The sequence below is a fragment of the Diplotaxodon limnothrissa genome, linkage group LG10 (genome assembly GCF_057381915.1).
Source record: "Diplotaxodon limnothrissa isolate DT_005_m linkage group LG10, D_limnothrissa_male_GT1.1, whole genome shotgun sequence".
Classification (NCBI taxonomy): domain Eukaryota; kingdom Metazoa; phylum Chordata; class Actinopteri; order Cichliformes; family Cichlidae; genus Diplotaxodon; species Diplotaxodon limnothrissa.
The window spans coordinates 5,032,333-5,055,318 of record NC_140605.1 but is presented as its reverse complement, the minus strand read 5'-3'; the positions used below and the strand labels follow the sequence as shown (position 1 = coordinate 5,055,318).

Sequence of the window (22,986 nt, the reverse complement as noted above, 5' to 3'; positions counted from 1 at the left end):
TTACTATTTCACAGATGTGGCGTATGGCTGAATTGTGTAAGCCTGATTTATACTGTCCTCAATAAATCTGTGTTTGTTTAATATAGGGCAGAAATATGATAAAATACTTATAATTGTAGAGTTTGTTTTCATGGAAAGTGAGAATTTTTTTTGTTTTGAAACAAATAATAATCATTTTTAAATAATCTCTTTAGTCACAATAAATTTGCAGTGAGCAGGAACATTGTGCACTGAATTCCTGTTTTTTTCTAAATGTAGGTATTATCAGCATCCGATAAAGATCCTTCTCAAAAAAAAGTCTTTGCCAAATTTTAGACACATTACAGAAACATAAGAGCTTCTAAAAGCATCTTGGCCATTTGGCAGCTGTTGAAACACATCCAGACATATTGGAATATTAGGATATATATTATTGGACTGGAATATTAGAAACTACATGTGTATCCCCAGTCAAAATTGCACTCACACAGTAGTCCTGAGGAAATAAACATTTTTGTCTGTCTTTTTTGATAACTTGTAAAAGTCAAAGTTTCCAAAGAATAGATTCAAATGAAAAAAGAAAAAGAAAAAAAAACTTGTGTAATTTATCAGGAGTGATCATACTAAATGCAAAACAGAAGCAAATGAACACACAACTGGGGTAGAATGTTTATTAGAATTTGCAATTAGCGATGTAACATTCACCTACATGACACAAAGGAAGTCATAAATATGCTAATATGCACAACTCTGTTGAAATGAGCTTCTTTCATCGGGGGATGATATCCACTGATATATCTCCATGTAGTTGGATAGGGATGAATGCACAGATACCTGTCACTCTGATGACACAGTAAATAAAAGTACAAAATAAACAGAGTCCATATCAAATATTTAGATACACGTAAAAAGAAATTAGAAACAAGTCAGAAGAGCACTGGATAATTAGCAAAAAGCAAAAAGTAAAGAAAAAAAGCTTTGTAATTCACTGCACTGCACTGCACCCGTAATAGTATTGTTTCCGCTCCTGTACACGGAGTATCAATGGCAATTATTAAAAAGAAGCTAAGCAGATCCTCATTAATCTTATAATATCATTCTGCTTATAACCTTTTTATTATAAAAAATATGACATCAAACATGAAACAGGCATGAGAAACAAAGAACAATCCAAACAGGTTTCCTGCTGCACCTTCAACTGTACAGGTAATGATTCAGAGTCAGAATTCAATTCAATTGAATCACAACATTAAGGCAGTTTATACTGTAGGATAAACCCTGCGGTATTACATAGAACATTCTAGCAACTGGAGCAAGCACTTGGTGACAGTGGGAAGAAAAAAACCTCTTTTAATAGGAAGAAGCCTCTGCTCTGGGAGGGACGGCTTCTTCTTCTACCACGTCTGGTTGGCTGTGAGGGGGGCAGACAAAAGACACACTGTCTGAGAGACAGAGATTAACAATAGAAATTAATATAGAGATTACAATTATTGATTACATGTACAGTGGTGTATAAAAGTAATAAAAAACTGTGATTTTTACAGTGTGTTTTTTCCCTTTCTTCCTTCATCCAGGCATATGGGCCAACTTTTTAATACCCCTGAAAAATGGAGAAGTGATCGAGGGTCAGTATGTGGAGCTGCAGGCCCGGTACACTGGCGGCAACCCAAATTCCAAGAGTATCGCCTGGAACTTTTTGATGCCTAACACCAGCCAGATGAAGATGGTAAGGAAACAATTACACTTAAGTCTAATATACTGTATATCAAGCCAAGACAAGAAAAGACTTAAAGGTTTCTAATACTACTGTGCTGTGCAGATAGATGATCCAAAAGGAGGATCACAATCAAATAGATTTAGGGGAAGAAAGAGAACTCAGGAAGGGAAAGGATACAGGGGTTTTTTTTTTATTATTTCCCTTAGTGTCTCACCTTACTTTACTCTTTACAGGAAGAAACATTCATTAAATGTAAAAACATTTTCACTGATAAAAGAACAAAACTTAACTGCAATCTATTCAGAGTCGTATGTGTTTAGACAAGATAAAGTGAGCAATTCCCCTCTGACAAATTGTTCAATTCTATTGTATTTTATTTATACAGCACCAAATCACAACAACAGTCACCTCAAGTCACTTTATAGTGTAAGGTAGATCCTACAATAATAGAGAGAAAAACCCAACAATCATATGACCCCCTATGAGCAAGCACTTTGGCAACAGTGGGAAGTAAAAACTCAGTTTTAACAGGAAGAAACCTGCGGCAGAACCAGGCTCAGGGAGGGGCGGGGCCATCTGCTGCGACCAGTTGGGGTGAGAGAAGGAAAACAGGATAAGACATGCTGTGGAAGTGAGACAGAGGTTAATAACTAGAAATAATATGTATATAAACACATAGTGAGCGAGAAAGGTGACTGAAGAAGAAATACTCAGTGCATCATGGGAATCCTCCAGCAGCCTCAGCATAACTCAGGGTCACCTGATCATGCCCTAACTGTACTACTTTAGCAAGAAGGAAACTCTGAATCCTAATTTTAAAAGTAGAGATAGTGTCTGTCTCCCCAATCCAAATCTGGTTCCACAGAAGCGGGGCCTGAAAACTGAAGGCTCTTCCTCCCATTCTACTTTTAAATGAACTAGGAACAACAAGTAAGCCTACAGTCTGAGAGCAAAGTGCTCTAATGGGATGGTATGGTACTAATTATGTAAGTAACTAAAATTTGACAAAGTGATATTTTTTCCAAACTGCTAATATATGTTTCCTATGCATAATATAATAATAGTAATATGGAGAAAATAATTGACAAGAACCTATTGTGCCTTTTCCAGCTCTTGGTTTTGTTTTTGAATGCTATTAGAGTTGCTTGGCATCATTTGTAGTTGAAAGTAATCATAAATACCAATGCATGAGTTCTTGGTGCAGCCCCTCAGTTCATCTTCTCTTTTAAACAGACAGTTTTTGCTCCTCACCGTTCTTACCTTTAAGGTAACAGGCGATGATGCGTTTAGATCACCGTGGAGTGATTTTGGCCCACTCTTCTTTGCAGAATGCTTTAATTCTTTCACATTGGAGGGCTTTTGAGAATAAACGGTCTGTTTAAGGTCTTGCCAAAGCATCTCAATCAGATTTAAGTTGTTTTCTTTTGCTGCTATGTTCTGGATCACTTTCCTGGTGCATAACTCAAATGTAATTGAACTTCAGAATACAAGCTGATGGCAGGAGCTTTTCCTTCAGGATTCTCTGGTATAAAGCAGAATTCAAGGTTCCATCAGTTACAGCAAGTGATCAAGGTCCAGACCATCAGGTGACTAGATTACTCAAAGAAAACAGATTTTAATCTAAGAACATCTTTACTTTTTACTGTAAATGATGCATCTGCCTTGAACCGTTCTATTTATACTGTATTTCAGCCCCTTCCACTGCAGAGATACATATGCTGGAACTAGGTTTTATATCAGGCTTCTTTTGTTGTGTTTTGTTTTTTATTGTACAAGAGCCATATTCGTTAGAATGTAGTATTTATCTAACAATACAGACCTGCATAATTTGTGTTAATTAAATTGCAGAGAATGAGAGCTGAGAATTTATAGATCAGGTTCAAGAACATTAATATTACTGTTTAATTTGGCCTTATAGGTGGAAATGTGAAGGTTAGATTTTATTTTATTCACAACTGAACATAGAAAACATGTCCAATGTTTAAACTGAGAACGTACCTTTTTAAAGTGTGGGCTGTGAGTCCGCCGTGCACTGTTTACCTCACCTGCCGATATGCGTCATGTGTAGTTGCTTTGGAGGAGGCTGTAAAACTTTGTGTAGAGTCCAGTAAAGGTTGATGAGTCAGTGAAGCTAACTTCTGTCCAATGTCAGTGATACTAAGGTGAGTTGTTGAAGATGTCCTGAACTTTCCTCTGTAAGCACTGCTGATTTTACCAGTGTTAGTGAAACTTTCTTTTCTTTAAAGTCTTGCACTTGGACATTTAGCAAATAAATCTCTGGAAATGTTTTGGATAAATACAAAGTCCATTACATCCCTGACCTGGATGTCAGTGACACAGGTCAGTGATATCTGTTATGCACAACTACTTCTTCGTGTGCTTTCTTTTATGTACTAAAAGACCCCAAAAAAACCCCTTTTTTTAATCTTCTTTTTGTTTCATGTGACGCTTGCTTTCTGTCCTTCTGTCCAGATCATCTCCTACACCGACAACGAGGTGAAGGTGTTTGACGGACAGTTTAAGGGCCGTGTCGGTTTCCTACATCAGATGCCATCATCAGATGTGTCGTTCTACATCAACAACACCCGGGAGTCCGATTCAGGAAGCTACATCTTTCAGATTGTTAATGATGGTATTACTGAAACGGTTACCCTGGATGTGAAAGGTAAGGGAAATTCACCCGTTGCACAGCTGTACTTCTCAGATTCACTGTGAAACAGTAAAACAGAAAGTCTTGTAATAAAACATTACATAATCCTCTCCCCTCAGTCCCTCCTTCTGTTCCGAAGTGCTCTATGACAGGGAAGCCAGAGGTAAAAGGAAATGTTACTCTGATCTGCATGTCCAGCTCTGGGAAACCTATTCCTTTGTACAAGTGGAAGAAAACCAGCCCCACCTCTGAGGTCTTCTTCTCACCCATGCTCAGTGAGTGCACAGCGAAAAAACAAAGAGTCATTGTTTGCTATAAATGTGAATTATTGATAGAAAAAGCAGCCTGCACACCGTCTTTTGGGATTGTCACTTAGCACATCTTTGAGAACTGTTATACATGTGAAATAATGTGTCTTCATGTGTGTTTGACTGTCTTTTCCATGTAAACTGCTGTTTTAGATGAGAAGACTGGCACTCTGAAGCTGAACAACCTGAGCAGCAACATGTCGGGGAAATACGTGTGCACAGCCAGCAACACGGTGGCAGAAAAGAGCTGCGCAATCGACCTGCACATTACCAACTGTACGCAGCAAGTGTAACCCTGGTTATGGTTTATTAATAAAAATAAGTGATGAAAAATAGTTATGGACCACACATTCAGATACACTATTATCAAGCATGAACAGCGAGCACCGATGTAATTAATTATTTCTGTTGGACACTGTTAGGTATTTTAGTACCATGGTAGCATTTACTGGATATTGTTTTATAGTGACATTATGCAGGAAAACTCTGTCATTCAATAAGGCCCCTTTGTTTTAGTTATTTTTCTCTCTGACCCAAGAATTGATGTGTAAGACTCACAGGCTGGTACCCCAAGGTCGAAAACACCACAGAGATGAGACCACTTCCTTACTCCCATCCTCCCTTTTTCTTTATCTCCTGGAAAAGGCTCGTTAAAGGCTAGGTGGTTTGTTTCAGAATTCACTGATGAAAGAACTCTGTATTCTATGTCTAGGAGTGTATTTTGCTGGGATGATCATAAATTGTAGCTGAGCTGATAAACTACACACAGGATACTTCTTTGCTCACAAGGCAGGAAGACGTTTCCTTATTTGGTCTGTACCGGTTTGAACTGGGAAAGCTGACACACGAACCTTTTTTTCCTCTATATAAGCTGTTATGTACTAAATAAACCTTTGAGTCGATTGGGAAGGCAACCTAAAGCAGTCTCTGTTTTCTTGTTCTCCCAAGCTGCTCCCGAGCTCGTACTAACACGCTGAATGGCATACCTGAGTGTTACTTTAAATAATTAGGAATCTTAGAAGGAAAGGACAGAACTCTGCTTATCGCTCACGCCACGGAGGAAACCCAGGACGGCAATTTCCTTCAATTTTGGTGTCAGAAGTGGGATGACTGACAGAAGGTAAATATGCGTCTTTCATATTTATATAAAGACCTATTATACCTCTCTCAGTGATCGATCCATAAAAAAACGGGATATGCTGACGAAGTTTCACTTAGTGATCCAGAGAGATACACTGACTGACTTCCTCAGTCCCCGAATAAAGTAAATTAACCCTTGTGTGGTGTTGGTGGACACAGGAAGTTGCCTGTTGTCTTGAATATTTTAATTTTGTTTAAGTTGCTCACTCAGAAAGAGTGACACAGGAAGTTGCCTGTTGTCTTAAATACTTCTCGTTAAGTGAGAAGTTGCTCACCAAAGAGTGACACAGGAAGTTGCCTGTTGTCTTAAATACTTCTCGTTAAGTGAGAAGTTGCTCACCAAAGAGTGACACAGGGAGAAGTTGAACGGGTCTCACAGACCCGATTACCATACAAGGGTTAAAAGCAGTAAATTAAAAGCAGAAAGACACAGGAAGTTGCCTGTTGTTTTACGAGAAGTTGCTCGTTAAGCGAGAAGTTGCTCGCTAAGTGAGAGTTGCTCACACAAACAAAAAATTGCTAGCAATAAATTTAAAGTGACCTCAGCTGTGCCGCAGCGAAAATACTAACATAAATCCTCCTAGCGTGTAAACCCCTCTGGAAATCACTGAACATGAGTCAGAATTATTCAAAGACCACAGACAGGTCCGATAAAAAATCTAAAGTACCTGTAAAACCAAAAATTAATAAAATACAAAATAAAGTCTCAAATAACGGCTCAGTATAACTCCCATTTCCGGTTACGTGTAACCTACGTCCGCGAATCGGTGAAGACGTCCATGATCACGTATCCAGAACATGCGGGAGTGCTTATGTGACTGACTTTGTTTACAACTTAAGAAGTTCAATGCATTCTAATTTCTTTTCGGAGCCTTATCCCGAACGATTATCGCCAGAAAACAGGTCAGTAGAAATGTTGAATATCATTTGTGATAAGAAAAGTAGTCTGCTTAAAAAGTCCTGTAGAAAATATATGATAGAATGCCGCGACGTGATGCATCAAATGTTACCGCTATGGACAAAAGGAGGGTAAATAATGACAAAGTCGCCGATTTCTTTAAGAATCTAAAGAAATTCCTGCTAACAATGTCCAGAGACAAAATTGACTTAAATGCAGTAACTATGTGTAAACAGAAGCCTGATGAATCTATCCTAGTATTCATAAAACGCTTTATGCACTGTTGGACAAGCTAGAGGTGCAAATTTAGCTCAGTTTTCCAGCAGCCGCAGACACCCAGAGCAAAAATGAATTTGTGTATTTCATTTAACATAAAGGGTGAAATGTTTGCTGACACTGATAACAGCTTATGTTTTCTCTGCCCTATGTACCGACATGATGGAGAAGGAACATCCTCTGTGTCAGCTGGACCCTCAGCAGAGAATGAACTCAACATCCTTTTTGTCCGGTACTCTATGTCACACACTGTGCCAAAAAAAAAAAAACGTGTACAGACGCCACTAACAGGTAATCCCATGACTGGGAGCCACACTTTTGTTTCTCTCACACTGTTCAACAACATGATAACTGCTCACACAAGTGACGGTCAAACAGTGATTTTGTTACATAACTCAGACATAGGTTACGAAATATGTCGACACATAGATCTAACCTACCCTATCCACTGTACTATTTCTGCAGTTACATTGCCAGCTGAATACCAGAATATGACATTGTGGTCTAAAAGTGAGAATGATATAGGATTTATTGACTGTACACTTTATCACGTACACCTATTAAAACACAACAAGCTAGTATATGTCAAGCAACATCCCCTTTCCACGGAAAAAGCCGCAGCTCTAGATGTCATCATAGGAGATTTATTGACTACAGGAGTAATAAAGCCCACACTCCTGTCAATCCTGTGCCAAAGCCTAACAAACCTGGCGTATGGCGTTTCATACAAGACTTAAGGCAAATTAATGCAGTCAACATTCCTCTGCCACCTCTCGTTTCAGATGTTCACAGCATATTGACATGCATTGCATACACATTTTACCGTGGTGGATTTATGCTCCGCTCCTTTTTCTCAGTACCTGTAACACACAGCCGTTATTTGCATTCACACATAGAAATAAGCAGTACACTTGGACTCGTTTGCCCCAAGGCATGATAGACAGCTCTGCTGCTTTCTCAATGGTGCTTCACTCCTCCAGGGCTGCACCCTGATCCACATGTGGATGACCTCCTCCTCTGTGCTGAAAGTGAAAAAACTGTGTCAAACTGCTACACACATGCTTCTCCAGCACCTCCAAAAGACTGGCCACAAAGCATCTGCAAAGAAAATGCAGTACTGTCAGACTTCTGTTCAATATTTGGGATTCACACTGTCTCACGGAAAACGTTCCATGACTGCAGACAGGGTCAAAGCTGTGACCTCTGTCCCTCGTCCCACTACACAGAAGGAAATGTTGTCCTTCCTGGGCATGGTGAACTATTGCAGACAGTGGATACCAGACTGTTCTTTTCATGACCACATTCTGCGTGACTGTTGTAAAAAAGAGAAGCCTCCTCGAATACTGTGGTCCACAGAAATGACTGCCTCTTTCAATGCATTACAGGGAGTGCTGACCTCCGCCACTCAAAGGTGCTGCCTGAATTGTTCAGGAATGCCGGCCTGCCTGAGGGCAGTAGCAGCTTGCTCTATCATGATAAGGGACTGCGAGAAGCTCACACTCTCACATGACACTATTCTACACACCAATCACCAGGTCACGACCATTCTAGCAAACATAACTACACAACATATGCAAATCTCACTATAAAAGCGAGCAGCACACCTGATTCGCCAGCACATTTATTGATCCTATGCTGTGTTCTTCTGACCGACAGGATGGCTCAGACAGGCTTGACGATCATGACTGCATGACACGTATACAGGAATCCACAGCACCACGTCCAGATTTAGAGCAAACACCTATCTCAGACTCAGCCACGGTTTATGTGGACGGGTCCTGTTCAAGGCCGAATGACAACTCATTTCTTTGTGGCTATTCAGTGGTGACATTGCCTGACATCATACTAGAGGCTCACTCATTACCATTTCACTCAGCACAAAAAGCAGAGCTCGTGGCTTTAATACGCGCCTGTGAGCTCCATGTGGATAAGCATGTGACGATTTACACAGACAGCCGCTATGCATTTGGCGTTGTGCATGACTTTGGCACATTGTGGTGACAGAGAGGATTTAGATCTGCTGATGGAAAATAAATTGCTAAATTCTGATTTTGTTCAAAGACTTTTTCAGGCTATACAGCTACCATCGGCCGTTGCAGTTGTAAAAACGAAAGGACACAGTACAGCTGACACAGACGAAGCAACAGGTAATGCCTTAGCAGACGTGACAGCCAAGGCTGCAGCTGCATCACAGCTCCCACCTCCGCAGGAAGTATTATCTGTGCCCCTACAGCTGCCACTTGTTACACTCCCGGACTATTTAGACACAAATGTTGATTTAAAATTCATACAAGAGCAAGCCTCTGCATAGAATAATGACTGTACCTTAGAAGACAGAGATGGCCTATACAAAAATCTTAAGGGTTTGATTGCCCTCCCATATTCCCTGATGCCAGTCCTTGCCCGACATTTTCACTGTGTGAGTCATGTCGGACAAAGAGGGGTAATAGGGGCAATAAAATCAAGATTTGTAATTGAGAAAACATCACACGCAGTAAAACGCATATTAGCAACCTGTCTAACATGTGCACGAACTAATGTAGGAAAATCAAAAGCAAAACATCAGCATTTACCACAACCAGATTTTCCATTTCATACATTACAAATTGATTTTACACATATGCCAGCACAAGGAAGCATCAAGTACTTACTGGTAATAGTGGATCAATTTAGTAAATGAGTAGAAGCTTATCCAACCTCAAAAGAAACTGCAGAAGTAGTCTGTCAAAAGTTGAGCAATGAAATAATACCCAGATTCGGAATACCTCACCAGATTAACAGTGATAGAGGATCTTCATTCACATTAGAAGTAATTCAAAAGTGTGCTAAAACTTTAATGACCTGGGTCAAATTACTTACTTAAGTCCTGTGTGAGATTAGAAGGACTCAATCTGCAGTAACCAAATTATCTCCATTTGAAATAAGACTATTTCCAACACCATGGTCAGCTTCCAGAGGGGCACCGCTAGTAGAAGGTGATGTATATTGCATTGTCCACTGATGTTCACAACCTGGTAGAAAAACTGAATAATAACTATCAGAAAGTTTGTCTCTCTCAGCCTTTCCCCTCCACAGTTCCACCAGTGGAGACAAGGAGATGCATGTTGGAGAAGCCACTAAAACCAAGGACACTCTGGGAGGCCGCGCGTGTTCCAGCCCCAGACTGTACTGGCAGTGACGAAGAACCAGCATCCTCACAGACGGACAACCTCAGTGGATTCATGCCAGCAGGGTTAAGACCAGCCCAATCGGACCATCTCAGGCGTCGGATCAAGCAGACGACATCTCCGGCGAGCCAGCGCCCGGAACTAGAGCAAATAAACACACGGGTAGACGACATCTCAGGCGAGCCAGCGCCCGGATCCAGTGCACACACGCAATCACTGATTAACACACAACGCCTGAAAGAACAACGACAAGGTACTCAAACATCCAGCAGGAACAGAAAGCCAAAAGTACCACATGATGTCTAACCTGATAAAGCTAGACTCATTCCATCCTGATAATGGAGAAAATGAAATGCCCATTGTCATCATACGACGCTTATTCTGTGTCTCTCGAACCTGGGACCAGGCCAGGAGACAACTGAAGAACTGTTTTTCTTATATATTGTCTTATATATTTAGGTTATTTATCATATCTATCGCATTAACCTTAGGATTTCTCTTTGCTATTTTGTATTGTAAACTGCAACCATGTTCACATTTCTGCAGGTCATATTTTGCTGACTATACCTCATGCTCCATTTTGCAAGACACCTACTTAATGCACTCCTCACGTTCCCTAAAATCAGTAAATAGCAACATAGACGCCACTAATAAACCATTTTATGCACCCTCTAGAACAGGAGCTAACGCCTGGTATGAAAATGCCAGAACAGCCGCTCGTGATTTAGGAAACAGTAACTGTTATGTCTGTTCAAAGGCTAATCCAGAACAGGTAATAGTAGGATACCCCATATCCGGTTTCCCACTCACTGAGGGACTAGAGAAAATCGGTGGAGATAATGCTCTCCTTAAAGACACTTTACAGTTGACTCTGAGCCCTCTGGACTGCCTACTTAGACACACACACACACCAACTAACCCTGAGACTCCATTAGGCGAATTATTGAAGTTATCTAATGACACCGCAGGGACCTGTGCCCCAATGAAACGCCCTAAGAATAGGTTAAAGCCCTCACTGCCCTTAGGACAGATCCCTCTCCATTTTAATACTAGTATGATATGTCTGCGCAGACTAAAGTTAACTGGCCCAGACACACACATAGATTATACAAAGGATAACTATACATTCTTCTCTGACTCCCCAGGTGCACGCTGTAATGAGACATGGCTAGCTGTCTCCGTGGCTGAAGTTGTATCATATCTGGAGGAACACACACACAGTTCAAGTTCGAGCAGAGACTCGATCATTGTTCCCCCAGACGGTGTATTAAATGACACTGACTGGGGGGAGTTAGTTAAATCACACATGATCACGCGCCTGACCAGACCAATCCCACATGCTTATTGGTTGTGCAATAATACCCTTAGATTAGCTTTACCTGTTAATTGGACCGGTACCTGTGGTCTAGTAACCGTTGATGTATGCTGTACTTTCATTCCCAATAACACCGCTCCTAACGGTTCATTCACACAAGCTATGAATAAACTTGAAGCATTGCAGATAGAACTAATTGCCAATACAGGTCACGGTCAGTGGCTACATAAGTGGCTACAGGACACGTTTGGAAGATGGAAGGAACTAATTGTAGCCTTTGTAACCGTTGCAGCATGTTTTTGATGATTATTGTCTGTTGTGTGGTACCCTGTGTACGTTCAATGATAACCCGTATAGCTACTAGTACAGCTACTTCAATGTATTTGCAATTGGCACAAATTGACCCAGATTATGTGTCAGATGTTACCAATGATGTTCCTGATGTGTATATTGAACATTAGGTTGTGAACTATTACATTTTATGATTTGCTTTTTATATTATGTTATTACATTTGTGATTTTTCCTTTCTATTTGAGTTATTATTTTTAAAAAATAATAAAAGAGGGGAACTGTTAGGTATTTTAGTACCATGGTAGCATTTACTGGATATTGTTTTATAGTGACATTATGCAGGAAAACTCTGTCATTCAATAAGGCCCCTTTGTTTTAGTTATTTTTCTCTCTGACCCAAGAATTGATGTGTAAGACTCACAGGCTGGTACCCCAAGGTCGAAAACACCACAGAGATGAGACCACTTCCTTACTCCCATCCTCCCTTTTTCTTTATCTCCTGGAAAAGGCTCGTTAAAGGCTAGGTGGTTTGTTTCAGAATTCACTGATGAAAGAACTCTGTATTCTATGTCTAGGAGTGTATTTTGCTGGGATGATCATAAATTGTAGCTGAGCTGATAAACTACACACAGGATACTTCTTTGCTCACAAGGCAGGAAGACGTTTCCTTATTTGGTCTGTACCGGTTTGAACTGGGAAAGCTGACACACGAACCTTTTTTTCCTCTATATAAGCTGTTATGTACTAAATAAACCTTTGAGTCGATTGGGAAGGCAACCTAAAGCAGTCTCTGTTTTCTTGTTCTCCCAAGCTGCTCCCGAGCTCGTACTAACACGCTGAATGGCATACCTGAGTGTTACTTTAAATAATTAGGAATCTTAGAAGGAAAGGACAGAACTCTGCTTATCGCTCACGCCACGGAGGAAACCCGGGAAGGCAATTTCCTTCAGACACGATCATATCCTACTAATTTCTTATGACTGCTGACACGTCATAAGAAAACTAAATGAATATGCAGCGAACTTTCTTACATATATATTAAAATATTACAAATATACAATAATTTAGCAAAAGTATCATTATAAACCCCTATCACTCATGACTTACACAGATTCAAAGTAAAAAACAAACCCTGTTTGCCAGACATGTTTAATGTTGCTAGCATAGGGCTGTGACATTTTACATTGTAACCATTAGCTTAGCTGACTTTTCTATTCAGCAGCTAAGAAAATTATACTTTTGTCAAAGTTGGCTGAATTTGTGGGGCAGGGATAGCTCAGTAGGTAAAGTGGTCGCCCCATGATCGGAAGGTCGGCGGTTCGAATCCACTTAACGGCTACCCTGAGGTACCCCTGAGCAAGGTACCGTCCCTACACACTGCTCCCCGGGCGCCTGCTTAGTGGGCTGCCCAGTGCTTCACTGAGTGAATGGGTCAAATGCAGAGAAAAACAAGTAATTTCCCCATGGGGATCAATAAAGTATCCATTCTTATTATTAATTTGTCTTACTTTAACATGAGTCTGGACAGTCAACCATGCCCAACACAACCTAGCGTCCTGGGAATATATAATGTTGCAGAAGCCTGAAAACAATGGACAGCGGTAAATTAGTGATCAACATCGCAGCATTATTGTAGTGTCTTTACATTACAATATAAAGCGCCTTGAGGCAACAGCTGTTGTGATTTGTCCCTATATAAATGAAACTGAATTGTAGCTTAAAACTGATTTGCTAGGCCACAGCACAACTGGTCACCTGATTAGTCCATCTCTATGTCAAACAGAAAGGACATCTTTACATGACTCGAATATAAAACATTAATCTGCTTTTCTAGCCAGTGCTGTACAAGTACTATTGATTCTACACGAAATGAGGTAATAAAAGTGTTTTTAAATTCTTTGAGATAGTAATTGTATGTTCTTTAATTCCAGCCAATAAAGTGGGGGTGATTGTTGGTGCCACAGTTGGCTCAGTGGCTGGCTTCATCTTCCTCCTTTTTGTGTGCCTCGCTTTTGTCTTCGTGATAAGGAGAAGAAACAACGAGGATGACTTGGCCAATGAAATCAAGTGAGTCAGTGTGGCTTAAATGCAAGCAGAATTTTATCATTTAAAATTCGTAACAGCATCTCAGCTGGCCAGCAGATCTGAACCAGGACCCTTTTGCCACAGTGCTAAACAGTGTCAGTTCAGGCAAGTCATAAGTGGCAGCGTTGGTAGATGAAGTTCTTGTTGCTGCTGCTTTGAATCAAATTCATTTTAGTCCTTTGCAGATGACCCAGGTTTTACTTTTGACATGTACCAATTGCACAGGAATGCACATTTTGATCTTGCACATTTCTCAAACTAAAGTGATTCTATCACACCTGTTTAAGAAGCCTGTTTTTCAGATTTAATTTTCATATCCTGTGATAGCAGAAACAAATTACCATAGTTTCAAGATTTAATGAAGTACTCCATTTCAGTGTTACTGTGAACTAATTATGCATTTCTAAAAGTAATCTACACGCCACAAATAAGTAATCCTGCACCTCGATGTCTACAGGGAGGATGCTCAGGCTCCCAAGCGTGTGTCATGGGCTAAGAGCGGCATGGGTTCTGACATCATCTCCAAGAATGGCACCCTGTCCTCCATCGCCTCCAGCCCACACCACAAAGAGTCCTCCCATCACCACAACAACCACCACCACCACCTGCAGCAGTATCCACAGCGCCCCCCCTCAGACACTGCATCCATCATCACCGCCACAGGCAGCAATGCCGGCTATAGACCGTCCCGCCACCAAGGGGCCTCCACTCCCACCCATTACAGCTACAACAACAACACCACCCTGCCACGTGAACAGCCATTGTCCCCCGAGGCCGGCAGCAATGGCGGTTCCATGCCCAGACCCGAGCGCTACACCCAGTTGCCTCAGGCACAGGCGCTGCCGCAAACGTACAACCAGCCTCGGCTGCAGCTCCAGACCGCTCCCTCCCCGCCACCACTACCCACCTCCACCATCATGGCCTCCAACATCACCCGAATGGGAGGCGTGCCCATTATGGTTCCTGCACAGAACCAGGCCGGATCTCTAGTCTAGCATGAGCTAAGGGAATACTCTCACAAAGGATCAATTGCTGATTTTTCAAAGGGACTTTAATATTTAGCAAAGAATTCAAAATGAAAGGTCATTTACTGATGCCAACAAGCTCTCAGACACACTGTTTACTTCCTTTAAGAATACTTACTTATAGTTCTTTTGTACTCTGTATGCACTGTACACATTTGAAACTATGTATAGATATGATTTTCATACATTTGTCCAGTATCATCTTTTCTACTTTATGGATTTTAATGTTTTCATTTTTCATATTTAGATTTTTAAATGTAATTTCTTCCAAACTGTTTTCCTCCTGCCATTTACTAACCGCAGCTGGAACGCTGTGTGTGCTAATCTCACGGACAGAAAAAAAAGAGCACCAGCATGCTACACTTTATCCATTGTCTTTATTTAGAGAAACTACCTGAAGGACTCATAGGTCATTACTGTTTAAGAAGGAGAATGTTGCTCATAAACACTGGGTTTAATCTATGTATTATTAACTCTATTTCAGCACCAGACATCAAAAGACAACATAATGTGTTGTGTGATAAAGTTTGCCCTTGCAAAGTATCCTAATCCTTTTTCTTGGCTTTGCTTCTGTTGGGTTTTCAACTTGCTTTCAAAATGCTTTTAAACTCACTTCTTTAAATACAGATGAGCAAAAGCTTCTGATAATACTGAGCTGTTTAGGACTGCAGAACAGTAAATTTGCTTATATTCTTGACTAGTACTAATAACCAGTGTTGGGGAAGTTACTTTGAAAAGGTAATTAATTATAGTTACTAGTTACTTCTTCAAAAAAGTAACTGTTAGTAACTGAGTTACAATATTCTAAAAGTAATTAATTACTTGAAAAGTAACTATTGCGTTACTTTATAAAAATGTTTAACCCTCTGGGGTCCAGGGTATAATTGGCCATTTTAACCACTTCTGATTTGACCTCTACATTTCACCTTTAAAAACTGTTTACTTGTTTGGTATCATTCTTTTCAGCACAACCTCACGTGTCTGAATTTCCAGTTATGTTTTCATTTTGACATACTGTATTAACACAATTGATCTAAAATCAGACAAAAAACATAAAATCAGAGTAGAAAAAGTTATATTTTTTACTGTAACAACAACAAACATGTTTAATGAATTATATTTCATAACTTTAAATGCAAATATAAATTGTCAATTTTAAAATCCTATGCACAAGTTTTGCAAACAACAACGTTATTTGCATCCATTTACCTTTTACCTTGATTTTTTAAATAACCATTTCAAACTATTTACAGAACAATCAGTTGTTCTGCATTCAATAAGATGCAACACAAATTATTTGTGCCACTCCAAAAACACAATTTCTGTCCACTATAAAGGAGAACATCACAGCCTGATACCTGCAGGTCTGACAGCAGCAGGTGTATCACTCCTGTTTCTACCTGGAGACAGCAGTCGCCTCATTGTTCTGACACACAACACAAAACTATCCACAACACTACACACTAACTACACACTCCAAACACGCTAAACGTCACAAAACTCTCTCTCTCTCTCTCTCTTTTTCGTTAGACAGTGATCATGATTACCGTCCGCGGGAGCGCGCGCAGCTACTTAACGCTGTAGCGTCCACATTACTTACAGCTACTTCCATGCAACTGATATAAGATGCAGTAAGCTGAACACAGCTTCAATCGTCTGTTTGTTGAAAAATAGTAACGGAGCGCATTTTCTTGTTAGTAACTGTAACGGCGTTGTAACGATAGGAATAGTAATTAGTTAGATTACTCATTACTGAAAAAAGTAATGCCGTTATTCCCATCACTGCTAATAGCTAATAACTAATAATTTAAAGTTGCCTGCAGCATTCAAATTGTAAATATGTGAATTTTGGGGGGTAATTGGTAGCACGTTGTTGAGTGCAGCCTTTATGGACAACAGAAACAGGGGACGTGTTTGCCTTTATTACCACTTTGTGTTGGCATTCTTTTGTAACTTAGTCATCATCTGCGTCATCAGCATAAATTCATTACATACATTCATTATTTGGACCTGTTCTTCTAGACTGGCGCAAAGAGCTTATAGCATTAGAGAAAGACACCCGGTGATCACACAGTCCCGCACAGTGAGGATAAAGCTCTCGCTTTTAACAAGAGGGAGTAGGAGCCACCTTCTTTGACCAGTAGTGGATCAAGAAACTGAAAAAATATACAACCGGCCATCTGCCACAACCCAACCAGTCGCGGTAGATTGCCGCCCTTCCCTGAGCCTGGTTCTGCTGGAGGATTATTCCTGTTAAAAGGGAGTTTTTCCTTCCCACTGTTGCCAAAGCGGGTCATATTACTGTTGGGCAACTAACAATAATATGACTTTCTTTGTATTATTTCTCCGTATTATTGTAGGGTCCACCTTACAATATAAAGCGCCTTGAGGCAACTGTGATTTGCTGTATAAATAAAATTGAATTGAACTGAAGATCAAAAAGAGGCCACCAAATATATCAGCTAGCAGCAGAGCACCACTATGCATCACATCAGGATTAGAACCATAAGGCAGGTCTCCTTTCAAAATGGTCCACCACACTTCAGTACTTATGTATTTAAACTCCTTGGAAAAAAATTGTGGATATACAGTTATGTAGCACAAATTTGACAAATTTCTATAGTTTCTTTACTTGAGTATATCAAGTATTCACATTCTACTTAGAAATATTTGGGGAAATGTTAACAAGCGTAAAGCGCACGAAAGTCTGTTAAGAAGCCTCGAGATGCATTGTTAGGTCAGCAAATTTGAGCCATTTTATCAAGTTTCATTTAAGCTGATGGAGTTTTTGGCTAAAAACCTAAAGACTCCATCAACATTATTGCAGGACCATCAGTCTTGCACTACAGATATTCCTGGAATCTCGACCTCTTTAGACTTTCTTTATGCACCTTGGAAGTTAACAAATGTGTTTCAGTTTGCTTCTAATCTGAAACAAATAAACTAGATTTGGTTCAGAAACTATTTTCCATTTCCAAAATGTGTGGACATATTTTGAATAAAAACTGCTGTGAGGGAGGCACTGTTTTGTAAAAATCACATTTGTAAGAATGTATCCAAATAGCTAAGGTCATTTTAATACACTGAATGATTCCAGAACTTCTTTTCATTAGTTAAGAACTAAAACTATTTATTATGTTTTTACACATTAGCGCTATTTGTAATGTCTGTTGTTACTGAATATGATTTCGATTTGGAAAAGAGAAGAAAGTGTGGTCATATTCTGCTGTAGTGTAATTACACTGGAGCATATGTTTGTTATTTAAGCTTTTGGTTAATGTGCACAGATATTTTTACAATTATTTACATGACATTCTGAGATGAAGGCTGATGAGGTTGAAGGAAAACATACTGTAAAAGCATCTCATGCAAACCACTTGAGAATATAAGCTCAAGACTAAAGTCAAGATTTCATGAGGGAAGTTGAAAGAAAAGAGGAAATCTGTTTGCTGTGCATTTAAGACTCTGTGTCCTTTAAAAGTGTACATTATGGACATTCAAATGTATTCAACGCAAGCCTTTATTTTTATATTGTACATGTATAAAAAGCACATTAAGAAAAGTGAAAGATGTGCTCACTATCACACTGAGTTATAAACCAGTGTGGATTGTATAACTGCTGTGGACAAATTGGTGGCCAAACAAATATGCTTACTTATACAGACGGCCTAAACTGTAGACAATAATGTGCAGTGTGCACTTGTATCTTCCATATTTATGTTCATTGAAAATGCCTTGTATTATATTTTCAATTAAAATTTAAAAAGATCAGCTGTTTGTGAGTTTTGTTTTATTCTTGTTTTCCAAGTTTTACCAATTTTGTCTTCTTGGCAAGCTTGTAGAAGGAAGGAAGGATTGATGACTGAGCTTGAAAGGACACAGGGTTTTCCTTTGGCGTTTTTTGTTAGAAAAAAGCTGACAAGGATCTGTCATTAAACAATCCAGCACCAAGAGAGGACCAGCCACTCCTTTAAGTAGCGGTTCAGGACAATGTCATCACAGGCGTGTGGAAGTGTGGAACCAACAGGCAGAAAATCTCCACTAAGTCCCGCTGCTGCACAAAAACAAGCACACACACGTAAACACACAAACCAGGATAGCAGAGGAATTGAGTAGATAGCTGAGGTGGAGAGATGGACAGGAAGTAGGAGGTCAGCATGGAGAGGACAGAGGGAACAGATACAAAACTGATGAATAATCAGCAAATACAATGATGTCAAAAGTATGACAATCCCTTAAAAACATCCTGGGATCAGAGCTTTCTGTGTGAACTGAAAAAGATTCTTCATCTTTTTGCCAAACACATTTCGTTTTTCCAAGATCAGACCTATGCATCCTCTATAGCAGGGGTGGGCAACTCCAGGCCTCGAGGACTGGTGTCCTGAGACCTCTACTGAACCCGCAGTACTTCAACACAGCTCACACTGTTACACTGGAGGCATAAAAATAACCCCTAAAAAGAACAAACCCGGTGATTCTATCAGCTGTAATGGTATCATCTGTCCACAAGGTGTCAGATTTTATTGGTCGATTCACTGAGCAACCCTTTGATATCCATAAAGCTAAAACACTTCACAGCCTGATTGTTTGCTTTGCAACAATCCCACCAACTTCATATGTCTACATTATTGCTGTTGAGAGTTTGATGAGCCAGTACCTTCTGCTTCTGCATAGTCTTTATACAGCAATAAACAGCTGTGAATGTTATTGTGTATGAATTTTCTAGAATGAGGCTGTAGAGGTGCTACATAAATCCCAGTGAGGTTCAGCCTACCATGTTGTACTGGATGGGAGACGAGGAGGAAAGAAGCAAGCCTGCTGGAGAAACTCACACTGATTTACAACTGAAAGAAAAAAGTGCAAAAACAGAGAAAAGCCTTACATAAATGAAGAGCTTTTCCCCTCTGCTCCTCCTTCATCAGATCTCTTTCTGGTACAGGAAAATTCAGAATCGATTCGTGTTTATGGATGGATTTATGTGGATGGACCAAAGAAGTTCAAATGAAACATGGAAGCACATAACGGAGTGAGTAGAAACTAGGAAAGTGCTCAAAGCTTTAGCTGTGTGTGAAAATTAACCAAAACAACAATAATGTTTGTCAGGTTACATGGATGAAAATCATCACTTCATAAGATCACTCAGGAGTAACATGACTAAGTACAAGTTCCTGTTTGACTCTAAAAAAAACAAAAAAAACTTCATATTTGAAAGTCCTGAAGTGCACAGTGTCATGTAAAAAAATTAGACTCTAGAAGTAAAAATAGTATTTTATATTCAGTCCTGTATTTAAGAGGGATCCAGTGCAGAGGAGCCAGTGTAGGAGAAAAATGCTCTCCCTTTCTGTTCCCTGTCATTTTTGCTTTGTTTTTTAGGAAATCCTGAAAGTAACAAATTACAGTAGTCAACAGGGAAGCAGCAAAGTCTTAAACACCAGATGTGCTTATCCGGGATTTAAATCTTGAAGTTGGATCAGTGACTCTTGGCTGAATGTCCTGGAGCTGTATGTGAGGCATTCAGGGAACACCAGTCAATCGCAGCTACATTGTTAGCAGAGATTATATTCTTCATGAAATGAACAAAATACAATTACTATTCTCTTAAACAAGCAAAAAGGAAAACCCACAAAAAACAACCATGCTGAGTAAGTTTTTAAAATGTCCTTATAAGATCCCAAAAGATTGACTCTGTAAATCTCAACGTAGCGTTTTCAGTGGGAGAAACATTTTGTCACTCAACCAAGTCACTTCTTCAGTCTCAGCTGGCTACAGGTTTCCCCAACCTTTTAAACAGTACATTTCCACAATGACTGAAACTAGCACCACTGACAAACAATCGGCTGTGAGGTCAGTTCCTTGATCATTAACATGCAAATTGTCTGAGACTAAGAAAGTCACACATGTGCAAATAAGTCTAGGTTAGGTTCCCCCTGTGTCATTGTCCTCTGTGTACCTTTGTGTGTGTGTGTGTGTGTGTGTGTGTGTGTGTGTGTGTGTGTGTGTGTGTGTGTGTCCTCTTTTTCTGTCTCATCTCCCTTAACTGTTTCCGTTGTTTAGAGCACAGGATTTCCTTCTGTGCCACCTAAAGTTACGTAATATTAGCTGCGCTGTTCTGGCTTCTTTTTTGTAAGCCAATTGAAATTCCTTTGTGCCTTGATGCTTGCATAATATTTTTGCTTTCATTTATGCTCATGTTGCTTTATTATCCATCCATCCTCTTCAACGTATCCTTATCAGCCAGTAATGCAATTCATCCTGATCGGTGATTGGTCAAAAGTCTAGGGTGGCAGAAGGGGGGAGAAGAGGCTTGTGATTGGTGAAAAATGTGCAATAAAGGAGACTTCTCTTTTCCATTTCTCTTTTTTTCTTTATCAGGTGATGTCTCCAGCTCCTTTATCTCACCTGATGCCTGGACTGCCGTCTGTGGTCTTCAGTATGATCACAACGTGTTATTTATGTATTTTGACTGACTTACAATGACAGGACAGTAAGCATTATCAGTGCACATGCAATAAAAGCATGTAGTTGTCACTCTAACATTGATGAGGATTTTCCTTTGGCTCTTTTGAACCAAAACAGGTTGGAAAATCCCCTGAAATTAAGAGCAATCGAGAATGAATTGCTTTCTTCTCTTCTGTGTTATTATGATGTGCAAAGACTAGCCATAAAAGGAGTCTTTTAGGTTGCCCCGATGAGACGATGTAATATATTTATTTTATATTTATATATATTTTCCACTTTTATACTGGAAAATGTGAAGGATTATTTATACCATTGTACTAGTCATTTACAGACATGCAAGAAATTAAATGCATACCGTGAACTCTTGACCCGCACACGAAGAGACATTGTTGCACTTTGCTGCCATGTTAGGGTCCACTTGTCAAAGGTCAAAGAGCTGTAAAATCACGACAAAGATGCTATGAGAGATTATGTTTGTCCTGTGACAAAATATTTGAAGAGGGGTCACTGAATAGTTCATTATGAAAATGTTGTGATCATATACCTTTCACAGTCACTCGACCTCAACCAAGACTATTTGGGGGAAATTTGACTGTCATAACAGATAGATATTAGCTTTGTTATTGTTTCCGAATCAATTCCAGGAAACACTGAAGCTGTTGCAGAGGCATGTGTTGTACAAATACTTCAAAAACTTGTGTTTGCCACCTGCTTGTACACATTGCTTCTGTGGTTCCGGTCTGTTATGTGTTTTGTTATGGAAATTTTAACAATAACCTGCAACACACCCAGTGAGCTTGATTTGAAGTGGGTTTAATAAACACATTGCAATGTGGAGAGAGCATCCCAGTGAAACACTAGGATCATCCCACTATCTATTTAACGTCTCCCATTACAATGGCCTCACTGTGTTAACATTCCACATGCATGTAAACTGGTGATGGGAGTGCTCTTACTATAGTAAAGTGAGAAAGTGATATTACTATAACTAATGTGATATGATTAAACATGTGATTACTACATGAGAAAAGAAGTTTGCCTCCACAGTTTCTACATAGTTTTGTCTTCTGAGCCTGTTGGCAGAGAATGCTATTTGTGTGCAACTTAATAAAAACATATCAAACATATTTCTCTTTCTATAGATTTTATTTATTTATACTTGTATGTTTTGTCAGTGCCCTTACGATTATTGTGGTGCTGATTCAAAGAAGATCAGTAAGTCTAAGGCAGATTAAAGCCCAACTTAGGCATTCATTAAGTGAATCCACAACTCACTGTTACTATAACACAGGACACTTCATTAAAGTGGATGAAACAGGAATACAGGAAAACAGCACTGCAGGGTAGTCAATCAGTGAACTTGATTATGAATCCAATGCAAGGGGCTTTACATAATCAACTGTGTACAAAAAGTCAATAGTCCCTGTCAGGTACGCTGGAATCATACACGTTACCATCAACAGTATCATTGTGAATGTTACACACTTAAAGAAAGTTTACAATGAGCAACATGTACTGACAATAGCCATACACAGGTAAATGTGTAGTAAATGGTAATGCAGTAAATCTGCCTAGTACGATATTAAATACACGAACACTTACGACTTCATATATGTCACATCGTTTGTAACGAGCCACGGAAAGCACCACCGGGCACTGCAGACGTGAAGGCGCG

The 22,986-nt window shown here is 39.7% G+C and overlaps 1 protein-coding gene across 1 annotated transcript; it reads left to right on the top strand.

Annotated features, from left to right (window-relative positions):
• Positions 1–1,130: 1,130 nt before the first annotated feature.
• LOC146623779 (endothelial cell-selective adhesion molecule-like) lies at positions 1,131–15,427 on the top strand. The gene is made up of 7 exons (XM_085364844.1): positions 1,131–1,185; positions 1,554–1,705; positions 4,169–4,361; positions 4,466–4,621; positions 4,808–4,930; positions 13,674–13,809; positions 14,285–15,427. Exons 1-7 carry the CDS (start codon positions 1,131–1,133, stop codon positions 14,820–14,822), a joined length of 1,353 nt encoding a protein of 450 aa, XP_085220970.1. The 3' UTR covers positions 14,823–15,427.
• Positions 15,428–22,986: the final 7,559 nt, after the last annotated feature.